Below are 21,549 nucleotides of genomic sequence, written 5' to 3'. Positions count from 1 at the left end.
GCGGGGCTTTCCTTTACTTCTCTCCTCGCACCCCCTGCCCGGCAGGTGCCCCCACCTCTACCTCCCGCCCTCTGCCCCGCCCCCGAGGCCAGATCCGCTTTCGAAGAAGCCGGAACCGAGTCCCAAAGTTGCTGTTCGAGGAGCAGCAGCCTCGCCACCCGCCGCGTCCGGGAGAGGTCCGGTCGGTCTAGCCCTAGTGCCCCGCATCCGCTCACTCCTGCGCCCCGACACGCGCGCTCTGGGCGGCTGAGCCGCGGCTCCCAGGTGAGCACATCCACAGGTCACACTTGCTCGGGACGCCTGAGGACACGCGCAACCTCCATCCAAGTTCCCCACACTGACAGCACCGCCGCGGTCGCCGGGCCTGCCGGAACACCGCGGGCAACCAGCTCGCCCTCACCAGGCAGCCGCGGCCAACGCCGGCACACGTAACGTACTCCGACGCCCTGCGCCGCTGCAGGTGCCTAGCACACAGGCCCTGACGTGCTCTCACACTTAAGCTGCCCGTGGCCACCGACCGATTTGGGGCAGGGGGATGGGGGGAGGAGGGTGACCGACCGGGTTCGCGAGAGTCTCTGCCCCGCCTTCCCCCTTCCTTCCACTTTCCAGCCCTGGGGATGCAGCAACCCCACCTCCTCCTGCCACACAAGTGTATATGTGTGGGCGCGGGTGTGTGGAGGCGCGGTTCTGAGGAAGCATCTAGGCCTCCCATTAACTCCAGCCCACCCTCCAACCCCAGGGACTCCAAGAGCCAGGCCAATGGGGACACCTGGGGAGTCGGTGAGGGCAGCCTCTAGGACAGGGTGATCCCTGCCCTGCTCTTAGGATTCCCCAGGGTATAAAATAAGTGCATGTGGGTGCATTTCCCTGCCTGTGTGTATGAAGTTCTGTGTTGATGCGGGGCCCAATGGCCCCCTACCTTGCCCACCCCAGTGTCTGGCACCCTGTGCTTGGCATCCATGCCAGACTCTGCAGGCACTAGGAATTGGTGCCAGTACCTTGCTGCCAGGTCCTGTGGTGAGGTCAGTAGGTCAGCCCATGGCAGAGGGGTCCCTGCTTCTCACGGACCCTTGCCCAATGCTTCATCCATGCCCGCACTAGGTCCTCGGAGGTCATGGACCCCTCCCAGTCCTGTTGCCCATTCTCTATCTTAGATGCTCAGCCTCTGTGCCAGGGCTTCAAGGCAATGCTTCCTCCAAAGCCTTCTCTGCCATACAGGCATGGCCCCCTGATGAGCCAGGGGAGTCTCAGGGATGGGCTGGGAGTCAGACCCACTTAAGCGGAAGGTGAAGGACCCATGTCCTTCCTGGAGCCACTTCTGTGCTTCCACCTATTTCTCCTCCTGTAAGTACAGATTACAAGCTAGCCCTGGCCCAGGGAGGCAGCACTTGCCTGGGGAGGGTGTGTGTGCCTGACTTTGGGTACATGACCTTGTGTGCCTGTGTATGCCTGTATTTGTGTACACTCGTGTCCGTGGGCTCCATAGCTTGTCCATACACAAATGACATGTCTCTCCCTGTGCCATAATCCTGTATGTGCGTGTAAGTACGTGTGTGTGTGTTGTGTGTGTTTTCAGTGACTCCCTTGGGTCCAGTCTCTGGACACTCAGGGAAACATTCACTCTCCAAAACCTGCTGACTCCTGTTGTCCTGAATCTGTGTCCCAGTCTCAGAGGTGGACACGGCACCCTTGACCTGGCCTCCTGATCTGAGCTGTAGACCCTGGGTTGGTGGGACGCCCCCCTCCCAGCTCTAGTTATCCTACTGAGAGTCTGGCTGTGGTTTCTCCAGCTTCCGACCCTTAAGGGCTTCCCCCTGGGACTGCAGAGGGGATGTAGAGGAGAGGAAGAGGGGTCCCAGGCAGCTTTCAAGGTCAAGGCCACACAGGTAGTGCCAGTGCTTGCCAGAGCAGGAGTCAAAGGGTAGGGAGGTGGAAGTGGGAAAGCAAGGTGAAAACAGAGTCTGAGAAACAAGATCTTACGCTGTCCTGGGGAGGAAACATGAAGGATCCTGACTCATTGGGAAGCCCACGATGGGGAGAGAGACTTGCTGGGAGGGGATGTAGGGAATTGTCTTTGGTTGTGGAGTATAGGATGGCTAGGATGGGCTGGAGGTGTTGCCTGTTCAGCTTCTGGGACACTGTGCCACCTTAGACAGAAATATTAGTCTTGCATGGTTTGCGTCTCGTGGGACTGGATGATCTGTCACATTTTTATTTAACCCACCCCTCCAGAAATTCATCCTACTTCCTAGGCCAGGCGGCCAGGAGGCTAGGCGGTCAGGCCTCCTTCCCAGGATCTATGCGCCAGCCCCCTGTGACCTCCTCAGCAGCTGACCCCTTACCTCTCATCAGGTGGAGACATTCTGGAAGTAGAAAGAAGGTGGTTCAGGCAGTCATGACTGGGAGGGGCTGGCCCAGCCCTGTCTGAGGCCTGGTGCCAGGCTGTGCCTGCCCAAGGGCAGAGAACCAGCCTCTGCCAGAACCAAGAGTCTGGGCTGGCAGGGTCCTCTAGGGAAGAGAAGGGAAGGGGGTGGGGGCAGACGGCAGGAGCCCCAGCAGATAAGGCAGGGCCTGGCAGGGGCAGAGGAATGAAGGGCAAGCGGAAGGAGCGGAGCCCCTGAGCCACCCCACCCCTAAGCCCTCAACCCATAGTTTTCCTTCGTCCTTAGTCTCACCCCTCGCCACCCCGAGTCAGAAACCTGGTGAGCCAAACCCCCCACCCCCTGTGCCCCAGGCTCCGGAGGGCCGTGAGGTGGCGGCGGGGGTGGGGTGGGGGGTGGCTGGCAAGCTGGCTCCGGTCTGTTCCCGCCGAGCCCGGCAGCTCACTGGCCCCATCTGCTGGCCTTTGGGGGAGGGCATGGCTCTGAAAGGGGTACAGGGAAGGTGACCGCTGGACCTGAGGATGGTAGGAACAGAAATCCAGGATGGGGCGTGCCAAGTGGCAGGCTCTAAGAGCTCATGTTCTGTTCCCTGACCACACCAGGTTTCTGGAGCCAAGCACTCACTTATCACCTCCTCATCCTTCCTCTGTGGTCAGGCTGTGGAAGCCTCACGCTCGGTCCCTCCCCCACCACGAGCTCATCTTCAGGTTCAGAGGCAGCAGAGTCCCAAGGAGGCCCTGCCTTGTATTCTGCTTACCCCCTGGCACCCCATCACTCCTCCCTCCTGGCACAATGGCAGAGGGGAGCCTCTTCCTGCCAATGGCCAATCTCTCCACCCAAGTTCCCGACCCCATCCCTCCCCGTCCTCACAGGGAGTACTTTTATTGAGTTCCTACTTCATGCCGGGCCCTGTGCTGGGCACTGTGGCTGTAATAAGTAACCACTGGCTCCCTCCCAGCAGCATGCACGCTGGCTCGGCTCTGGCCTCTCCCTCTGGTAATCGCAATAAAGAACTTCTCTCACTCAATCCTATATCCCTTTCCCCAAGCATTGTTCTCATGCTCCCCCCCACCATTCTCAGCCGCATTTCTCAAAAACTGTCTATAGTCACCATCTCCACTCTCCTCTCCCCACTCTAGCTCTGAGTCAGCTCCCACTCCTGACCATGCCAGGGTCACCAATGAATGACATCCTAGTCCTCACATACCATGGATACACCTCTGCTTTCAGTTAACTCCTCAGTACCCCAGGCCCTTTCTCCCTTTGGCACCTGCAAAGCCACTGCTGCTGGGTTTCCTCCTACCTCTCTGGCTCTCCCTCTCAGCCTCCTTCACAAGCTTCTCTTCCCTGTGGGTGAACCTCTGGCTGTGGAAGCCTCATACTCAGTCCCTCCCCCACCATGAGCTCATCTTCCTACTCACATACTGGCGACTCCCATGCTTCTTTCCAGCCAAGGCCTTGCTCTTAACTCCAGGCCCACATGTCCAGCTGCCCCCAGATGCCTCCCGTGGACACCTATAGGCCCCTTACACTCAGCATGTCCAAAACTGGTCTCATCATCTTCCCTAGTTCTGGCAGCCGACCCCTCCTACCTCATCCTCAATCTTCATTCCATGCACTGGCCTCCAAACCTCTTGCTCTGTCCCAAGCCCTGTGTTGGGGTGCAGAAGCCTCACAATAGCCCTTTGTAGTGGGTATCATCATTACTATTTTACATTCAAGGAAACTGAGGCTTCCGGAGGCTAGGAAAGTTGTTCAAGGTCTCAAACTCAGGTTCACTTAAGTTTGAATCTTGGACCAGCCCCAAGATTCAAAATCAAGTGTACCAGAGCCCGAAGTCTGGCTCTGTTAATGCAGAGCTAAGTTTGCCACATGTGCCCTCTTAGACTTCATTCTGAGGGCAAAGGAGAGCTGGGAATGGTCTTGAGCAAATAAGGCCCCTGTCCCAGTTGGCCAGGAAATGGGTTTGGGGACAAGGAAAGAGGGGAGGCCGGGAGTCCTGTTGGTGCATCCCTACGAGGGACAGAAGCAAAGGTCTGTTTTGGATAAACAGCCCGAAGTGCTTGTGGACATATGAGGGCTGAGCCCAGAGGTAGCTGGGTGCCCATGGTCCCCAGCACATCACTCACGTGGCACAAGAGCCTGGGAGACTGCCAACTCACTGGGCATGAACTGAGTCCCCCATCCCTCTCCTCTAGGCTGTGCACCTGGAAGTCAGGCCCTTCACTTACTGGGGAGAAGGGATGGGGAAATGCAGGAAGCCAGGAGTATCACTTGCATTTTCAAACCGTGTCCAGCACCCTTCTCTGAACTTCTTTTCTTTTGCTTCCAGGATTGAAGGCAGGTATTTGGGGATTAGGGCCCTCGAGTTTGGAAAACACTAAGAGAATTTGCTCTAAAGGGTTTTCTGGACCAGCCCCAGGGGAAAGGCAAGCCCCAGCTGAGAACACTTGCTGGGACAGCTTGGCTGACTCCAGGTGAAACTGGTCTTCTTGGGTCCTGCAGTGAGGCTCTGAGTTATTCATAATCCTCTGCCACATTTACTATGTGCTTGCTGTGTGCCAGTCCTTGTGTTTGACTATCTTATACTTAATTTTATTTACTATCCTCACATTATCCCTATGAAGCAGGTACAACCATTCTATACATAAGAAAACAGACTCAGAGAGATTCAGTGACATGCCCTAGGTCACTCAGCCATCCAGACACTCTGCTCCCAACCATCAGGCAGCACTGCCCCTTGGCCTTCAGCCTAGGAGGTTGGCATTATTCAGTGGGCAACACCCAGGTGAAAGACTATCAACCTTTTAAAATTTGCTTCTGGGAGTTTAGGGTTTTTGAGCATGAGCCACCCATTTTTCTTGCTTGGCCCTGTGATAAAACTTTTTCTGCTCCAAAAAATTTTTTTAAATAAAATAAAATAAAATAAAATTTGCTTCTGGATTAGAAACATGTCTCCCAATGGTAGAATTAAGGCAAGTTGTTAAAACTAATTCCAAAACTTGCTTCCTTACAACTTCCATCACCCTGATTCAGGCCTTTTCTTGGCAGAACAACTGCAAAAGATACAAAAATTAGTTGCTGTTGGCTGGCTGGTTTAATTTATTTGCATATACATAATTCAGTCCCACCCCTTGTGGCTAACACCCTCCTTGGGGAGCTGTGGCTGTTTTCTGATTGCTGGTGGGGAGGCCTGTGTGTGTTGTTTTTTCAAATAAACTGAAACCAGATGGAGGGGGTTTTGTTCACTGCCCTGCCTCCAATTTTCTCCAGCAAATTCCTTGAAAAGCCAACCACCTATGAGTGGTGCCTATTCTCCTTGGAGGTCCCTCACCGCTGGTATGCAAATAGCAAGTGGGGCTGGGATTTCTAAAAGTGAAAACAAAGAGAGGAGAAAGAAGCTTCTTGGCACAAGGGCTTTCGGGCACATGGCAGGGTCATCTCCCTGTGGAGTCCTGATTTTAGGTCTGCACTTACCGTTTCTGTCCTCATCTCCTTCCCTCTCCCCTGAGTTGGGGATTGAGCTGGGCTTGAGTCAAAATCACCTGGACCAATCACTTGGTGAAAATATGGATTTCAGAGCTCACTCCACACCTCCTTTGCAGCGCTAACCACTGGCATGAGACTCCAACTCTCAGGATGGGTTGATCTTTGAGTTAGTGGAGAGGGTTGTCTTCTAGAAGGGGCCCAAGCCACTCTTGCTTTCATCCTGGGAAGACCAGTTGCTCAAGATGGTTATAGAAATATTTTTAACCGCCAGCCAGGTCTAAGGCTTTGTAATGCCCCTCGAGCACCTCATCAAGAGATTCCTTGTTCAGAGAGATAAGCGAGGGTACCCACTCGTCACAGTGCCAGGGGTTAACATTTTTCTTTGGAAGTTGAATTGTGCATTGTCATAGTGAAGTATGACCCAGTCCCCAGGCTGGGAGAACACTTCTTTCCCAGCTCCAACCTTCATTCCTAGCTCATATCTCTGTTCTTTCGGATTCCAAGGCTTTTTAGATAATTGTGTCAGGTTACATAAGCTTTCGAGATATGAACACTCAAAGGAAATTCCTCTGGGAGCAGGCATGAGGGGTTCTGCCACATAGTTTGCTTTAAAGTATTTGAGGAAAAATTCAGGTGCCTCAGCCCTGCACATTTCTGAAATAAAGTAAGAATAGTCAATGACTTTGTATGCATGTACCATTCCCCATAGAAATGAGGAAGCAAAAAGACAGATATCATGCTGAATAGAGAAACCCCTCCCAGGGGAGCACGTGCAGGGCCAGGTGGAGGCCAGTTGCAAAGAGGGCAGCTTTGACCGGGCTGCCATGGAAATCCTTATCAGCGCAGGATACCTTTTTTTTTTTTCCCCTGTCTGCATCTGAGATAACACATGTGGTAAATACAGGCCTTCCATTTTCCAAGAAACATAAAATAAAAACTGAATTACTGGCAGAGAAGCTTTAAAATCTTTGGTTCCTAGGACACTGTGAATACATTCTCCACACGCCATGATCTTTATTTCATTTGCCTCCGAGGGATGGCCCTGCATCATCTCTGTTGCATAAGGTGCTGTTTCCAAACACCTTGTTCCTAACTGGAGACACAGAATAAGTTTTATCTAGGTCTGAGAGAGTTCTGGAGGGATGACATCGTGTTCCAAGCTGCACTGGTCAGAGTCAACAGTGAGAAAGCTGCCAGAGTCTTCTCACCAAGGAAGCTGAGAGAATATTGTAAATACCAAATGGCACTTCTTTCTTAAAGCATAAAATGGTCACAAAAACTACTTAACAAGGAAAAATTAATGGGAGGAAAATGTCTTGAATGTAGCAAATAAAAAAAATCTTTACAAGGGACATGGAAATAATAGATTTACTATGATGAAGGGACAGTAATATAGGAAAGTCAATTTTTACACCAAAAATGATTCAACAAGTATTATTTACCTTACAAAAGGCTTCACAAAAGAATTCCTATAAGTAGCTCTATCCTTTCATTTGTTTGTTCCCTCCTTCGTTCATTCAACAAACATCTATTGAGTGCTTACTGTGTTCCAGGCTCCATGCTTAGGGAAGCCATGGTGAGTTAGATAAGTATTCCTCCCCTTGTGGTCTCTGTGTCTGGCTGGAGGACAGCCCCTAATCAGATCACTATACAATCAAGGAGCCACTACTGACAGAAGGAACTAGACAGCAGAGTCTTGTGACCTCTTCTATTCTGAGGGTCAGAGAAAGGTTTCCTGGAGGAAGTGATGTTCCAGGTAGCAAAAGCATCACATGCAAAGGCCCCTGGTATAAGAGGGAGTCTGGTCCTTCAAGGAAAGGGAGGCCAGGAGGCTGCAGAGGTCAGCTGGAGCCAGGGGGCAAGGGAGGTTTTGGAGGAGGTTTTTATTCTAATTCCATGGTATATCGAAATACTGCTCCCTGGGGAGCAGGGAGAGTCATTGAGAGTTGTAGCAAGAAGTAAAATAATCAGTTTGCCGTTTTTTCTTTCCTTCTTTTTTTTTTTTTAAAGACAGCCACAGGCTGTGAGGAGAACGGACTGATGGGGATGGGGAGCCCGCAGTGGAAGCGAAAGACCAGTCATGAGGGCGCTATGTTTGCCAGGGCAAGAGATGCTGGTGGCCATGGGGACAAGCCAAGTGGATGGGCTGACTCATCCAAGGCCCACTGGAAAGTGTCCTGTGACCCAGACAAAATGGACGCAGAGAGCAAGAGCTGTGGCTAACCGCATCCCACCAGGTGCATTTGATAATTAAAATTTAACTCCATTTGTTAATGAAATGGAGAGGATCATTTCCTGATTGAAAGACAAGCAGGGTCTAGATTATACGTATCAATGTCCACTACCAATGGGACATTCCGTGTGCTTCATAGGCAGGACCACATTTTTAGGCCTCATCATGGCTCTATGCTGTAGCTATTGTTATCCCTGTTTCACATAGGAGCAAACTGAGATTTAGAGAGGTTAAGGAATTTGCCCAGCTGGTGACTGGCAGAGCTCGGATTGAAACAGGTAACCACTGACATGCCCTGGGACAAGTGACAAGTCCCAGGAAGCCTGGACATACATTGGCTCTAATTAAGAATGGGCTGCCCATTCTCCCAGCCCAGGGTGGGAGGAGCTGCCTAGGAGTCTCTTCTGGCAACTCTAGGAGTCCGGTAAACTAGCTTGGAACCTTGTCACACACATGTGCACAAGTTCTTTAAACCACAGTTGGGTTTTTTTGTCCCTACAGCCTGGGCTGTTCACCCTGGGCAGACCTGCCTTGCTGGTCAGGGGCAGCTGCTCTGGGCAGGAACAAGTCCTGCCCTAAGAGATGACTTCTGTCCCAGACAAATGTGTCTCATGTTTTCATAGAAACTGGCCAGAGGGGGCAGTAGGAGCTGAAACTACACTCGAAGTAAAGGGAACCCTGTGGGAAAGAGCCTGGGGTGGGAGCGAAAGACTTGGGTTCCAGGAATTGCACCAATCAGGGGACGGGGATGAGGAGGTGGACGGGAGCTCGCTGGGCTGGGCTTTGGAAGCCATGCTTTGGCGTTTCAATGGATCCTAAAGGCAAAAGGAAGCCCTGGAAGTATCTTAAACAGAAGACTGATGAGGTTGTGTTAGCAATGTGTGGCCTTCCTCAGTAGGTGATGCCCTGGGCCGTGTCAGGTTCTGGATTGGTTACCACACCAGGATGACAGACTCAGAACACCATCAAATTGCCTGTGCCTTTAAGAAGCAAATTTGGCCAGAGGGAGTCTTCTTTTCAGAGAGCTTGGCCTGAAGTCACTCAGATAGACATCCAGGGAATCTGGGCAGTCATTTTTGTTTCAAATGAAATAGCTTTAATTGGATAAATGCATGTATATACACCTAACCCTATTTGAAACCCACTGTATTAGTTTCCTATTGCTGATACAACAAAGTGCCACAAATTCAGTGGCTGAAAACAACATGAATTTATTATCTTGCAGTTCTGGAGGTCAGAAGTTTGAAATGGGTCTCACTGGGCTAATGTCAAGGGGTCAACTGACTGGTTCCTTCTGGAGGCTCTAGGGGAGGATCTGTTCCCTTGCCTTTTCCAGATTCTAGAGGACACCTGTATTCGTTGGCTCATGGCTTCTTCCTCTATCTTCAAAGCCAGAAGTATACTGTCTTCAAATCTCTCTGACCTCTGCTTTCATCATCACATCTCCTCCCACTCTGACCCTTCCATGACTCTCTCTTATAAGGGCCCTTGTGATTATACTGAGCTCACCTGGATAATCCAGGATAATCTCTCCCATCTCAAGATCCTTATCATATCTGCAAAGTACACTTTGCCACGTGAGGTAACATATTCATAGGTTCCAGAAATTAGGATATGGACATCTTTGGGAAGCCGTTATTCAGACTACCACCCACTTTAACAAATAAAGAGAAGGAATGATAAGCCTGGCAGCTGGGAGGAGAATGCACTGGAAGCAGACAGGCTGATGTTAGGGAGACAGACAGAACGCTGCTGCAGAGTCAGCAAGAAAGATGCTGGTGGTCTGGGCTACAGTGGGGTGGGAAGAATGAACACAGGACGTATTTTATAGGGAGGACTGCCTGGCCTTGGGGACTGTATGGGTTAGCTGGGCAAGGACTAGGAGGAGACTGGGTAGGTAGTGGTGCCCTTCAGAGGGCCTGAAGGGAGGAGCAGGTTGTGGGAAGGACGAAGAGGGCATATAGGGGTATGCTGCATTTAGATACCCACGGGACATCTAGAAGTGCCTGGGAGGCAGATGGACCCAGGGTCCAGAAGGCTTGACTCTCCAGTCCCTCCCTTCCCTGTGGGCATAGAAGGGCTCACCCTCCACCTTGATTTCTGGGTCACCATCTCTTTTCGACCCTAAGTTCTACAATTCCAGATAAGAGTTGAGGAGTCATCTTGTATTTCTGAGGCCAGAGTAGCACTGATATTTATTCCATATCAAGTTTGAGTTTATCAGTCCTGGAAACAAGAATTTGTATGGTAGAGAGATAAAGACACTTGCACAGGACCCACAATTGGCATATGACAGAGCAGGAGTTGCTATGTTGCTTTTGTTGTATGCTTGTGGCTGATAATTTTAGGGATAGGGATGTTTTCTGTCCAGCCCATTCTGAGCAGGTAGCCAGCCAGCTGCTCACCTTTTTAGGGCCTTGGAGATATGGATAGGACACCTGGTGGAAGACAAAGTCTCTTCCTGTCTTTTGAGAAAGCCTGAGCTCATAGGAGTGTTCATTCTGAGTGTCCCCAAGTGGAGGGGAGAGGGATCATTCAGGGAAACCAAGTTCAGCAGGGAGGTCCCTCAGGCAGGGAAAGGGAAGACAGTCTGCAGGCCCTGGAACAGAGGAAGCAAGTGCCTGTCCCCTGGCAGCCCCGGCGCAGCAGGCATGGCCCCAAAAGGCCCAAATCTAAAAGTCCTGTGGGTGGGACAATGGCTGTGGCCTTAGTACCAGAGAGGACCCATGACCAGACAGTGCTTCTCACAGTGTTTGCTCCTGCAGGAGGTCCTGAGTCCTTGGAATAACCTGGGTAAAGAGGAGCCTAGTAGAGACCAAGACTGAATTTCCCATCAGCCTGGAATATGGGAGCTCCCAGTAGGATTTATGCTTGATTTAAAGGAAATAAAGAGGGCTTCCTTGGTGGCGCAGTGGTTAAGAATCCACCTGCCAATGCAGGGGACACGGGTTCAATCCCTGGTCCAGGAAGATCCCACATGCTGCGGAGCAACTAAGCCTGTGTGCCACAACTACTGAGCCTGTGCTCTAGAGCCCGCAAGCCACAACTACTGAGCCCACGTGCCACAACTACTGAAGCCCACGCGGCTAGAGCCCATGCTCCGCAACAAGAGAAGCCACGACAATGAGAAGCTCGCACACCCCAACGAAGAGTAGCCCCCGCTCACCACAACTAGAGAAAGCCCGCACACAGCAATGAAGACCCAACACAGCCAAAAAAATAAATAAATAAATTTATAAATAAAGGAAATAAAGAAAGAAGATTATTATTACTACTACTACTACTATTATTTGGCTGCACCACGGGTCGTGTGGGACCTTAGTTCCCCGACCAGAGATTGAACAGGACCAGGGATTGAACCCGACTAGGAATTGACCCCAGGCCATTGACAGTGAGAGCGCAGAGTCCTAACCACTGGACTGCCAGGGAAGTCCCAGAAAGGAGATATTTTGAGCTCTTATACTTCACACTTTATATTATGGGCCACAATATGTATACTGTATTTATTTGTCTCTAGATCTGTCTTCCCCTTAGCCTGTAATCTCCCTGAAGGACAGGGATCTCGTGGGTGTTCCCCATGGTATGTCCAGTGCCCAGCACATACTCATTAAAAAGTGGGCAGGCTGACTGAGGGTCTCCCTGAGAGTGGTGGGCTCAGGGGGGAAACTGGAGGGGAACACCTCTGGGACAAGTTAGGATTTCGAGAAGACAAGCTGTGGATTGAGCGTGGGGAAAGTGGGTTTTTGAGAAGAAATGTTGGAAAGGAATGGAGAATGGTTGGGCTAGGAGGCCAGGGGGTCCCTGGTGAGCCCCGCCCGGAGCCAGGGTGCCGGAGAGACATGACGCAGCGCGGTTTGGCCGCTGTGGGGCGCCGTAGCCCGCGCCGTTGCCAGGGGAACGGGCCCGCGCCGGACGAGGCCCAGCCCGTGTCAGCCTCGCCCCGCGGTACAACCAGCCCGCTCGAGCCGGAGCCGGAGGACTTGCGGGCCTAACCTGCCCCGCGCGGCCCGGGATGGGGCCCCGATCCGGGGCGCACCGCCTCCGGGTCCCGGGAACCGTCTCCGCTGCGAGAGTCTGAAGCGCCGCCGCCCTGGGGTGGGTGGACGGCCAGGCGCGGGGGCTGAGCCGCTGAGTGACCTTGGCAAGGCCGATCTGGCTCGGTCGACGACGCGCAGGTGAGGAGCCCCCGCTGCAGTTCTCACCTCGAAGCCTGGCCTCAGCCACGGGGCCAGAGCTGCTGCCGCCCGGCCGAGCTCTGCGCCTGGATCCCGCGGCCTGGGCTCCAGGTACCGGGCAGAGCGCCCGGCTTCCTTCTAGCATTCATCCGGTTCACAGATCTGCATTGAGCGTCTGCTGTGTGCCAGGCTTTTTGTCAGGCGCGGGGCCACGGAGGGCTCCAGAGAGGATGCCGCGGTTCTCCAGAACCCGCAGTGTTAAGAAGGGGCGGGGCGGGGGGTGCGGGGAGCAGGCGCCAGATACACGACTGAAGTGATTTCAGGTTGGGTTAAATGCTCTGGTGCTGAAATGAAGGGAGGTGGTCAGGGAGGCTCCGCTCTATCATGTGACTTTTAAGCCAAGAGCTGAAGGTTGAAAAGGAGCCAGCATTGTGATCAGGGTAACGGTGTTTCTGGAAGAGGCAAAAGCAAATGCAAAGATCTGGAGGCAGCAGGTACAGAGGAACAGCAAGCGTGAGGGGAGCCTTGAAGGATGCGGTGGCGGTTTCAACTTTATCCTAGCAGGAGGAGGAAACCATTGAGGAGTTTTGATGAATTTCAAGTTTTGAAAAGCTCACCTCACTCTGGTGAGGTGAGCAGTGTGATTGTGACAGGGCACACCAGGAAGTCAGCTGAGGGCCATCCTAGTTCTGCCAGTCTAGCTGTGCCTCCTAGAATTTACTTAGTCTCTCTGAGACTCAGTGTCCTCATCTGTGAAAGGGGCATTTTGTTCTGCATGTTGTTTATGAGAGAGAAAGTGAGGGGCCAGCCACATCTGAGACCAATGACTAGAGAGGCCTATGAGAACGATTTGAAATGATAGGACCTACCTCAGAGAGTTGTGAGGGTTTAATAAGTGAATTCCATCAAAACACTTAAAGCAGTGCCTAGCAAATAATAAATGCCCTCTAAATGCTAGCGATGGTTATTGTTATTGTTGAAATACCGTAGGGGAGCAATGGCTGGGGCTTGGATTAGGGTGATGGCAGCAGAAATGGTAAGAAGTGGCTTAACTTCCCTTCTTGAAGGAGAACTGGATTTAGAGATGGGTGAGGGGTGGTCCCTCTTTTTGTGGAACTGGTGGTTCACAGTGGGAGACGGGTTTGTAAACAGATAATCACCATGAGATTCAATAAAAGCAACATTGGTACTTAATTAGACAGGTTTTTTTCTTTTGTTTTTCTTACTTTTCTTACTTTTTTTTCTTACAAAGTTGTTCTTAATGACAGTTTCTTGGTGGGTGTTCCTCAAGGCTTGCTTCTACCATCATGGGAGTTGATTTCCTGGTTAAAATCAACAATGCTTGCCTCTGCTCACTGGCCTTGTTTCAGCTCCATGTTGCTCCCTTCTTCTTGTCCTCTTTCCTTGGCTTAACTTGAATCCCAAATAGTTTGCAGTGGTTGCTTCAGGAAGAGAATGGCACAGGAAATGTCTGCAGACCACGTCAGCTCAGGAATGACTGAGGTTTCAAGCTTTTCCTGCCCCAGCATCAGACTTCTGCGTGTTGTTGATGTGAGGAGCCCAGCCACATCTGAGACCAATGACTAGAGAGGTCTATGAGAAAGGCTTGAGGTTCCAATTTATTTTCTGGGAGTTGCTGTGATGTGTATCTCTTAGTCAAACTAGCCACTTCCCAGAATCTTAAGTCCAGAGACTACTTTGGCACCTGTGGGTAATTCTAATAAACAAAGTACTTGCCCCTTGAAAGTTCTTTTATAAATAACATTTTGTGCTGTAAAACAGTGTGCACCATGCAGCATTTTCTTTCCAGCCCCTCCTTTAGATGGTTAAATTGGGCATCTGTTAAATCTCAGTGAAAATGGGTTTAAAAGTAGATCCTGGGAAAAAACCAGAAAACTTGTTTTGAAGTATCCATAGAAAATCACACACACAGCAACCATAAATCCTCTAGCAAAAAGAAAAAATGGTTGGGAATGAAACCTTCCTGTGGCATGCACCTTCCCTTTGGGTTCTGGAGTCACGGGGAGCTGAGCTGACCTTCAGCTGAGATTTGGAACAAGGTCTTGCCCAGCTGCTCCTCTGTTGTGCTGCCTGCTTGTCTGATTCCAGCTTTAACAAAAGCCCTAACAGCTCACAGGGAGCTCTTCAGCTGAACAACTCAGAACTTCTTTCGAGAGTGAGAAAGCATTGAACTAAAACTGAGTGCTCTTTTGTTGCATGGTTGTTAGGCAAGATTTCCTTGTTTGCCTGGCGCAGTACTGGGCTCTAGATCACACGAGCACATTTGGTCCACATGGCAGCCCACTGGGGCCAGGAGGGTAAGAGATGACACACTTCAATTATTTATTTGACTTTTTTTTTTTTCAAAAGTAGTACATGCACATGGTAAAAAAAAAAAAAAAAAAAATCCAAACAGCACCAAGGAGTACATAGTAGAAGCAAATCTCTCTCATCCCCAGCCACTGGATCACCTTCTCACAGGCTATCCCTATGTTTGCTTTCTTGCATTTCTTTCCAGAGAGAATCTGTGCATATAGGAACGTAGATGTCTATCCATCCACCTTGGTTTTCACTCACTCGTAGCACACTCTACAACTGTCCCACATCTTGCTTTTCTGCTTAACTGTGTATCAAAAGTCATTTCATCCCTCATTATTTTTGATGTTATATAGCATTCCATTGTGTGGATGTGCCATATATTTGTTTGTATTGTTTTTTGTCCTTTATTATTACAAACAAGACTGCAATGAATCTTTGTGCACTTTATGAGCATATGTGTAAGATAAATACCTAGAAATGGAATGTCTTGGCTCAAGGGTATATGTGTTCTCAAGTTTGGTAGACATTACCAAATTGCTTTCCAGTTAACCTTTTTGAAAAATAAATAAAGGAGAGATCCAAAGAGATGGCTTTGTGAAATTTGCCCACCAGGTTCCTCAATCTGTGAGTGGGAACGCAGGGACCAGAACCAGGCTATGTCTCCAGGCCTAGCCCTCTTCCCTGGCTCCAACCTGTTTCTTCCTGTTGGTAACTCAGATCTTCAGGCCCTCCAAGCCCCCACATCAGCCCTGTCACCTCTCTTCTGACCCCATCACTGTACCTTCCCCGTTCTGTGGCCTCTACCAACAAACCCTCTGGTAATTAAGTAGATTCTTTCCTGAAATTCTCAGACATCTTGCAGAAATGCAGGGATGCCTACAGCCTCTCCAGGGCTGGTACTTTTCACCTCAGTCTGGTTCTTTTACAATGCTATTCATGAATCTCAGAACAACATTCCTAAATATTTTTTTTTGGTGAGAGCAGAGGTGGGCAAGAGGGAAGTGGACCAGTCAGGTAACTATTCTGTAGTTCATAATGAGAACCTGAAATGGTAAGATTTTCCTCACTTAAATTAGGCATATAGGGCTTCCCTGGTGGCGCAGTGGTTGAGAATCTGCCTGCCAATGCAGGGGACACGGGTTCAAGCCCTGGTCTGGGAAGATCCCACATGCCGCGGAGCAACTAGGCCCGTGAGCCACAACTACTGAGCCTGCGCGTCTGGAGCCTGTGCTCCGCAACAAGAGAGGCCGCGATAGTGAGAGGCCCGCGCACCGCGATGAAGAGTGGCCCCCACTTGCTGCAACTGGAGAAAGCCCTCACACAGAAACGAAGACCCAACACAGCCAAAAATAAATAAATAAAATAAAGAATTATAAAAAAAAAAAAAATTAGGCATATAAATTAAGGTAGCCTAACCTTATTTGGAAAATGCTATTTTAGACTTTTAGCAAGTCAATATTAACATAGATTATTGTCATCCTAGCAATGGCCTTCCCCTTGTTGGGACAGGGAGGGACCTGCACAGGCCCTCCAGCCTGCCTCAGAAGCCAGGTGGGCCCTTGGCTTACCAGGGCAGTGGCTACCTTTGGCCTAACACTCCACGGGGCCTCTTTGCTCTTGTCTTCTTTCTGTCTCCACCAGCTTAACTCTGTGGTTTGTTCTGAGGCAGCAGAAGGTACTTAAGAATCTTTTGTCAAGGTCCACATACCTCTCAGCCCACCAAAGATGCAGCAGGGCATCAGGGAGCTTGTGGGCTTGACCCCCACTTCCCACCCAACTCCTCCCAATACAATAGGCTGCTGCCCTCCCTAGGCCAGCCTGCTGTGGTGTCACCTCCCCCCATGCCCTTTTGCTTCTTGCTCATGCCCTCCTTCCCAGTGTGACTAGAAAGCTTTCTAAAACACCCATCACCTTTATGTCAACTCCCCTGTTTAAACTTTCTGTGATTCCCTGTGGCTCTTTCAACAGTGCCTAAACTTACTCACCTGGCCTCCTGTGATCACCTTGTTACTGAACCAAAGTCGGATCTGCTTGCCCAACACGTAGCAAAGCCAATCTGCTGACACCAGGCTGTGGTGAAGGCAAATACAGTGTTTATTGCAGGGTGCCAAGCAAAGGGAATGGGAGACATGCCTCAGGTCCACTCCAACTTGGTCTTTGAGTTAGAGTTTTCTTTTTTTTTTTTTGGTGGGGGGAGGGAGGAGAACAAAGAGGCTGGGATTAATCATTGTCCTGTGACATTTTTGTGACATTTCTTAATTGTAGTTTCAGGAGTCAGAATATCTCTGGTTTATGATTCTTTGGCCAGGTGGGCCATGGCTCAGGGATCTGTTAGCTCATCTTGCCCTGGAGAAACAACCTGAGTTTGTACATTAATGATGACATCTATAGTAGCAATTTTAGTACATTAATGATGTCATCGACAACAGCAGTTTTAGTCATGTGACTCTGGTTGTTTAGTGTTCAGTTAGCACAGGATTGAGGTCAGAGGTGACTTGAAAGGGAATAAAGTTTTGGAGAGAGAGATTAATCATAATCTTGGTAAGAGAACTTGGTTTTAGGGGCACTTGGTTTCAACCTAGGATCTGACCCTGCAACTTCCCAGGGCTCATCTCTCTCTCTCTCTCTCTCTCTCTCTCTCTCTCTCTCTCTCTCTCTCTCTCTCTGTGGATCTTGCTCTCTGACCCCAAACCCACCCACTCTGTGTTCTATCATACTGAATGGCTGGCCCTTGCAGGGCTGCCAGAATACCCATTCACCCACTTCTCTGAAATCTGTCTGGGCCCCCAGAAAGCAAGCCCCTGAGGGCAGGAACATGGTCTCATCTGTGTTTACATCTTTAATGCACAAGGGGGCTGGACCACAATAAGCACTGACTGGGCCAAGGCATGAGTGCACAAGCTGGCCATGTTGTCTGGTAGCAGAACCACGCATCTTTTAATCTGGTCTCCTAGGGAAGTGCTGAGAGGGGTAGGACAGCCAGAGAAGTCCCTGGGTCTGGTGACAGTACCTGGTCCCATCCATGCTTGAAGCCTCATCTTGGATTCTCTCCTACCTCCAAGCCCTTTTAATCAAAATTTTTTGGGCCAAAAGAATTTGTGGCCACCAACTCCACAAGGGAAAATATCATCAGTTAAGAGTTGGTTGTCTCAGGCTTTTGTTGCAGGTGGCATGGTACCAGGCTGCCACTGCTGCAAGGGACTTACACCCGACAGCACCATCCCCTCATCCATGGTCTCATACAAGTGGTACCTCTCTGGGCCAAGGGTACTGGGGTTTGGTAACAGAGTAACCCCTAAGGCTGTTTGTCGTGGGCCCCTGGCCTCAGGTGGTGACTCCTCCTGCCTCAGGTGTCAGGGATGCAGCAGCACTGGGCGTGCCTGTGGCCACTGCCAGCCCACTCCGGCAGCGGGGGCCTGTCAGCCAGCCATGTGCCTCTGCTTCTTTCTTTATAAACTACCTCAAGGTGTTGGGTTATTCAGGTGTGAGGATGGCAAAGAGAAAGTCAGGACTTAGGAATCCCAATTAATGGGTTCCCTTCAAAGAAGTTGCCCTGGTGATGATATCACTGGAGAACCTATGTGGAAGCCACAGGGATTTGTCCTCCTGAGCAGAACTGCCCAGCTCAACTGTATACACTGGGCTTGACCTGATGACCTTTGTTTCCAAAAATCAAGGACAAAGATTTGCACCTCTGGGGACATTCCAAATAAAGTGATGCCAGCTTTTTGATCACCTTTGTCATCTTTGATCAAAGCTGAGAAGTTTAGAATGACAATCCAGTGGCCCAGCTCTTATGACAATGTGTTCCTTGGGACTACTGACTTAAGAAAGCAACTTCAACCAACCCCATCACTTTGGGCATAACCTCATAAAACCTCACAGAATATCAGATGCGGTAGCCTCCTCAGTCTGGAGAGATGAGGACACCCCAGAGGGCTATTTTAAGGGTAATCGTAACGTCTACCATTTAGGGAACATTTATGTGTCAACGCTTTACCTACAGTGTTGCTGATCTATATACAGCCCTAGGTAGGCATCCCTACCCCTGTTTTTCAGATGAAGAAACTCAAGCCACTCAGCTAGTAAGTGAAGAACCAGGACTTGAACCTAGATCTGTTTCCTCCGAAGCTGGGGCTCTTTTTTCACCTTTCATTGCTTTTTACTGAACACAAAGCAAATGACCAAAGAATTCCAGTGGAGTCCCTAGGAGAAAACTAGGGTCACTCCATTTAGCTTTGGGATGAGGCTACTCAGACTCTCCAAGTTTGGTTTACAGGAGGCTCTGGGCCTCAGGTGGGATGAAGGGCAGAGTGGCTGAGCGTGAGTGTCTGGCAGCTAGGGTAACAGCCATGGGGCTGGCGTGGGGGGGTGGGTACGGGTGCCTGGCGACTGTGCAGATTGAAGGCAGGGCAGAACGGGCCAGATGGCTTTGGGTGAGTCAGGATTCCTCATCATTTACCATGCCCACATTTCCTTTTATTTCAGATGTTTTCAAGTCAGAAAACATTCACTGAGCACCTACTATGTACAAGGTATGTTCTGGGTGCTTGGGAGAGGGGATGTGGGGAACAGAGGTGAATGAATCACAGTACCTTTGCTGCCCTTAGGGGAAGCTGGCATAACAGGGGGGCAGACATGGAGATGGCAAAGTGTTCCAAACAGCAAAGTGACTTGCCCAATAAAGACTGAGTGTTAGGGCCCCCTGACTAACTTGGGGCATCAGGGAAAGCTTCCTGGATGAGGTGATGCTTGCAGTGGGCTCTGAAGGTCAAGTCACATTTTGTTGGGTTTAGAAGTGAGGAAGGTGTTCAAGGCAGATGTGCTGAGCAGGGTCTGCCATACCCTTTGGCTTAGTCAGACTCCCTGGCCAACAGGCATGGACTCCTGAAAGGAGAGTCCAGCTGCCAGGGTTTTTTCTGCAGCTCTTGACCTTCCCACCAAGAGCTCCGAATTGGCCTGTCTACCCAAGTGAGGCACTGCCTGCCCAGGCTCTGGTCCCACCTCAGGCCCAGAAGATACTGGGGTTGGGCTCTTTCTCCTGTAATGACAGGCCTACCCGTCTGCCCTGCATGTATCTTTGACCACCGAGTCAGCTCTTGGGCTGAGCGATGGTGGGATGGGGGTAAAGAGTGCTGCCATCTGGTGGTTTGGCTCTGGCCAAGGCCTGTCTTTCCCTGAACTCCCTCAAGTGAGTCAAAGGCATCAGCTCACCTTTTTGTTCTCACTGTACCAGGCCCACATTTACTTAGAGAAACATGGTCATTTCCACTGCTGGAGGGAACCAATGAGGATTCCTCCCCTCTCTTGTGTGTTGGCTTCTCTCCAGCCAAGAAGCCCCAGGTAGCTTATCTGAGGCACAGGGGAGATGGTTCAGGGGCCCCCAGTCCTTAAAGGGATTACATGCTTGCTGAGGGGCAGAGGCCAGATCCCTCTTTTGAACACCTCCACTCCCTGTTTCCCTTAGCAAAGTGTAACGGGGCCCTCTCTGACACTTGCATTTGGGCCTCAAGACAGAGGTGACTAATCCTAACAGAATCAGCATGTGTTCTCATCGCTCTGGCCTCAGCCTGATATTGTTACCAGATGAGAACATGTCTTATTGGGTTTAACTCTGATGGCTGTGGAGACAGAGCAGAATAACAGGCAGTCACACTGTGAGCTGAATAAACCCTGGACCTTCCTACCTTGTCCTGGCTAGGACTGGGGCCAGAACTTGCTCTGGGGCTTTGAGACTAGCACTCTACTGCCATCCTCCCTCACTGCCAGGCTCCTCATGCTAGGGCCCCGGATTCCCCTGCAAAGTAGCTGGGAGATGGCTTCACATACTAGCCTGCCCCTCCTGCTGAAACCTGACTGCAGGCATGGGGCTCTGGGCTCCAGCCTGGGCCTCCTCAGGCTAATGATCTTTCTACCTTTTCTCCCTCTGGAGATGAACATCTGCAACAAGCCCTCTAACAAGACAGCCCCTGAGAAGAATGTGTGGACAGCACCTGCACAGGCCAGCGGACCCTCCCCGGAGCTGCAGGGCCAGCGGTCCCGCCGGAATGGGTGGAGCTGGCCCCCTCACCCGCTCCAGATTGTGGCCTGGCTGCTGTACCTCTTCTTTGCTGTGATTGGCTTTGGGGTCCTTGTTCCCCTCCTGCCTCACCACTGGGTGCCTGCTGGCTATGCTGTATCCTTGGGAAAGTATGGGACTGGTACATAGAAGAGTGGGGACAATGGATGGAGGGACATGGGCGAGGCCTGAAGCTGGGTTCCAGAGCCTCAGAGAGCGCAGATGGGCCCTGTCTCTGCCTGGGGGGACCAGTTGCCTACCTGCCTGGCCTCCAACCCCCATCTGACCCCTCTGCCTGATTGGGTGAGGGAACAGGCCTAACGAACCTTGGAGCGTTGAAAGCCCCACACAGATGGGAACCTCATCAACTGAGGTACCACAAGAGCAATTACAGAAGAGAACCTTAAAGCTCTCTTTAAGCTAATTGTGTCCAGAGCTCAACAAGGGATAAAAGAGAGTACCTTATTCCATTTATGAAATAATTTTTCACTTTTTGGAAAGAATAAGAATAATGGTAGAATTCCTTTACATGGTAAGTTTCCTGGTACATTTAGAATATGGTTTTATTTACAGAGATTATTATGCTGTACCCAGGACTGTTTAGGAGCTCATCGATTTTATAAATCAGACTCTTTTAGGGTAAGGTTGAATTGACAAGAGGAGGGATAAATATGCCCTGGAAGCTCCTGGGAATTGTGACAAACATGAGCTTGCCTGAACTTAGTGATGTGACTGCCCCAGCCCTGGCCACAGGCCCCAGGAGCAGAGGATGTGGCTGCAAGTCTGGGCGGTTGAGGGGCAGCATGTGGCCACGTGCCCCAGTCCAGAGGGTGCCCATGAGAGTGTGCCTTGGTGTGTGTGCTTCATGGAGATGATTCCTTGGGCCTCTGGGAG

General features: G+C 50.7%; 1 protein-coding gene across 6 annotated transcripts in view; it reads left to right on the top strand.

Moving 5' to 3' along the window:
• The first annotated feature begins 49 nt into the window (after nt 1-49).
• ZDHHC1 (zinc finger DHHC-type containing 1) overlaps nt 50-21,549 on the top strand; it is a 32,307-nt gene continuing 10,807 nt past the window's right edge. For 2 of the 6 annotated variants that reach the window (XM_059905198.1, XM_059905199.1), the window contains exons 1-3: nt 60-264; nt 19,086-19,132; nt 20,530-20,772. In XM_059905198.1, the coding sequence (XP_059761181.1) occupies nt 19,124-19,132; nt 20,530-20,772 (252 nt within the window). In that variant the 5' untranslated portion in view covers nt 60-264; nt 19,086-19,123. Of the gene's footprint in view, nt 265-7,880; nt 8,108-11,993; nt 12,279-19,085; nt 19,133-20,529; nt 20,773-21,549 lie in introns of those variants that run through there. The other 4 variants (XM_059905196.1, XM_059905197.1, XM_059905193.1 and 1 more) reach the window with 4 other exon arrangements.

This window comes from Balaenoptera ricei, chromosome 19, assembly GCF_028023285.1.
Source record: "Balaenoptera ricei isolate mBalRic1 chromosome 19, mBalRic1.hap2, whole genome shotgun sequence".
Classification (NCBI taxonomy): Eukaryota; Metazoa; Chordata; class Mammalia; order Artiodactyla; family Balaenopteridae; genus Balaenoptera; species Balaenoptera ricei.
This window is presented reverse-complemented; position numbering and strand designations above follow the sequence as displayed.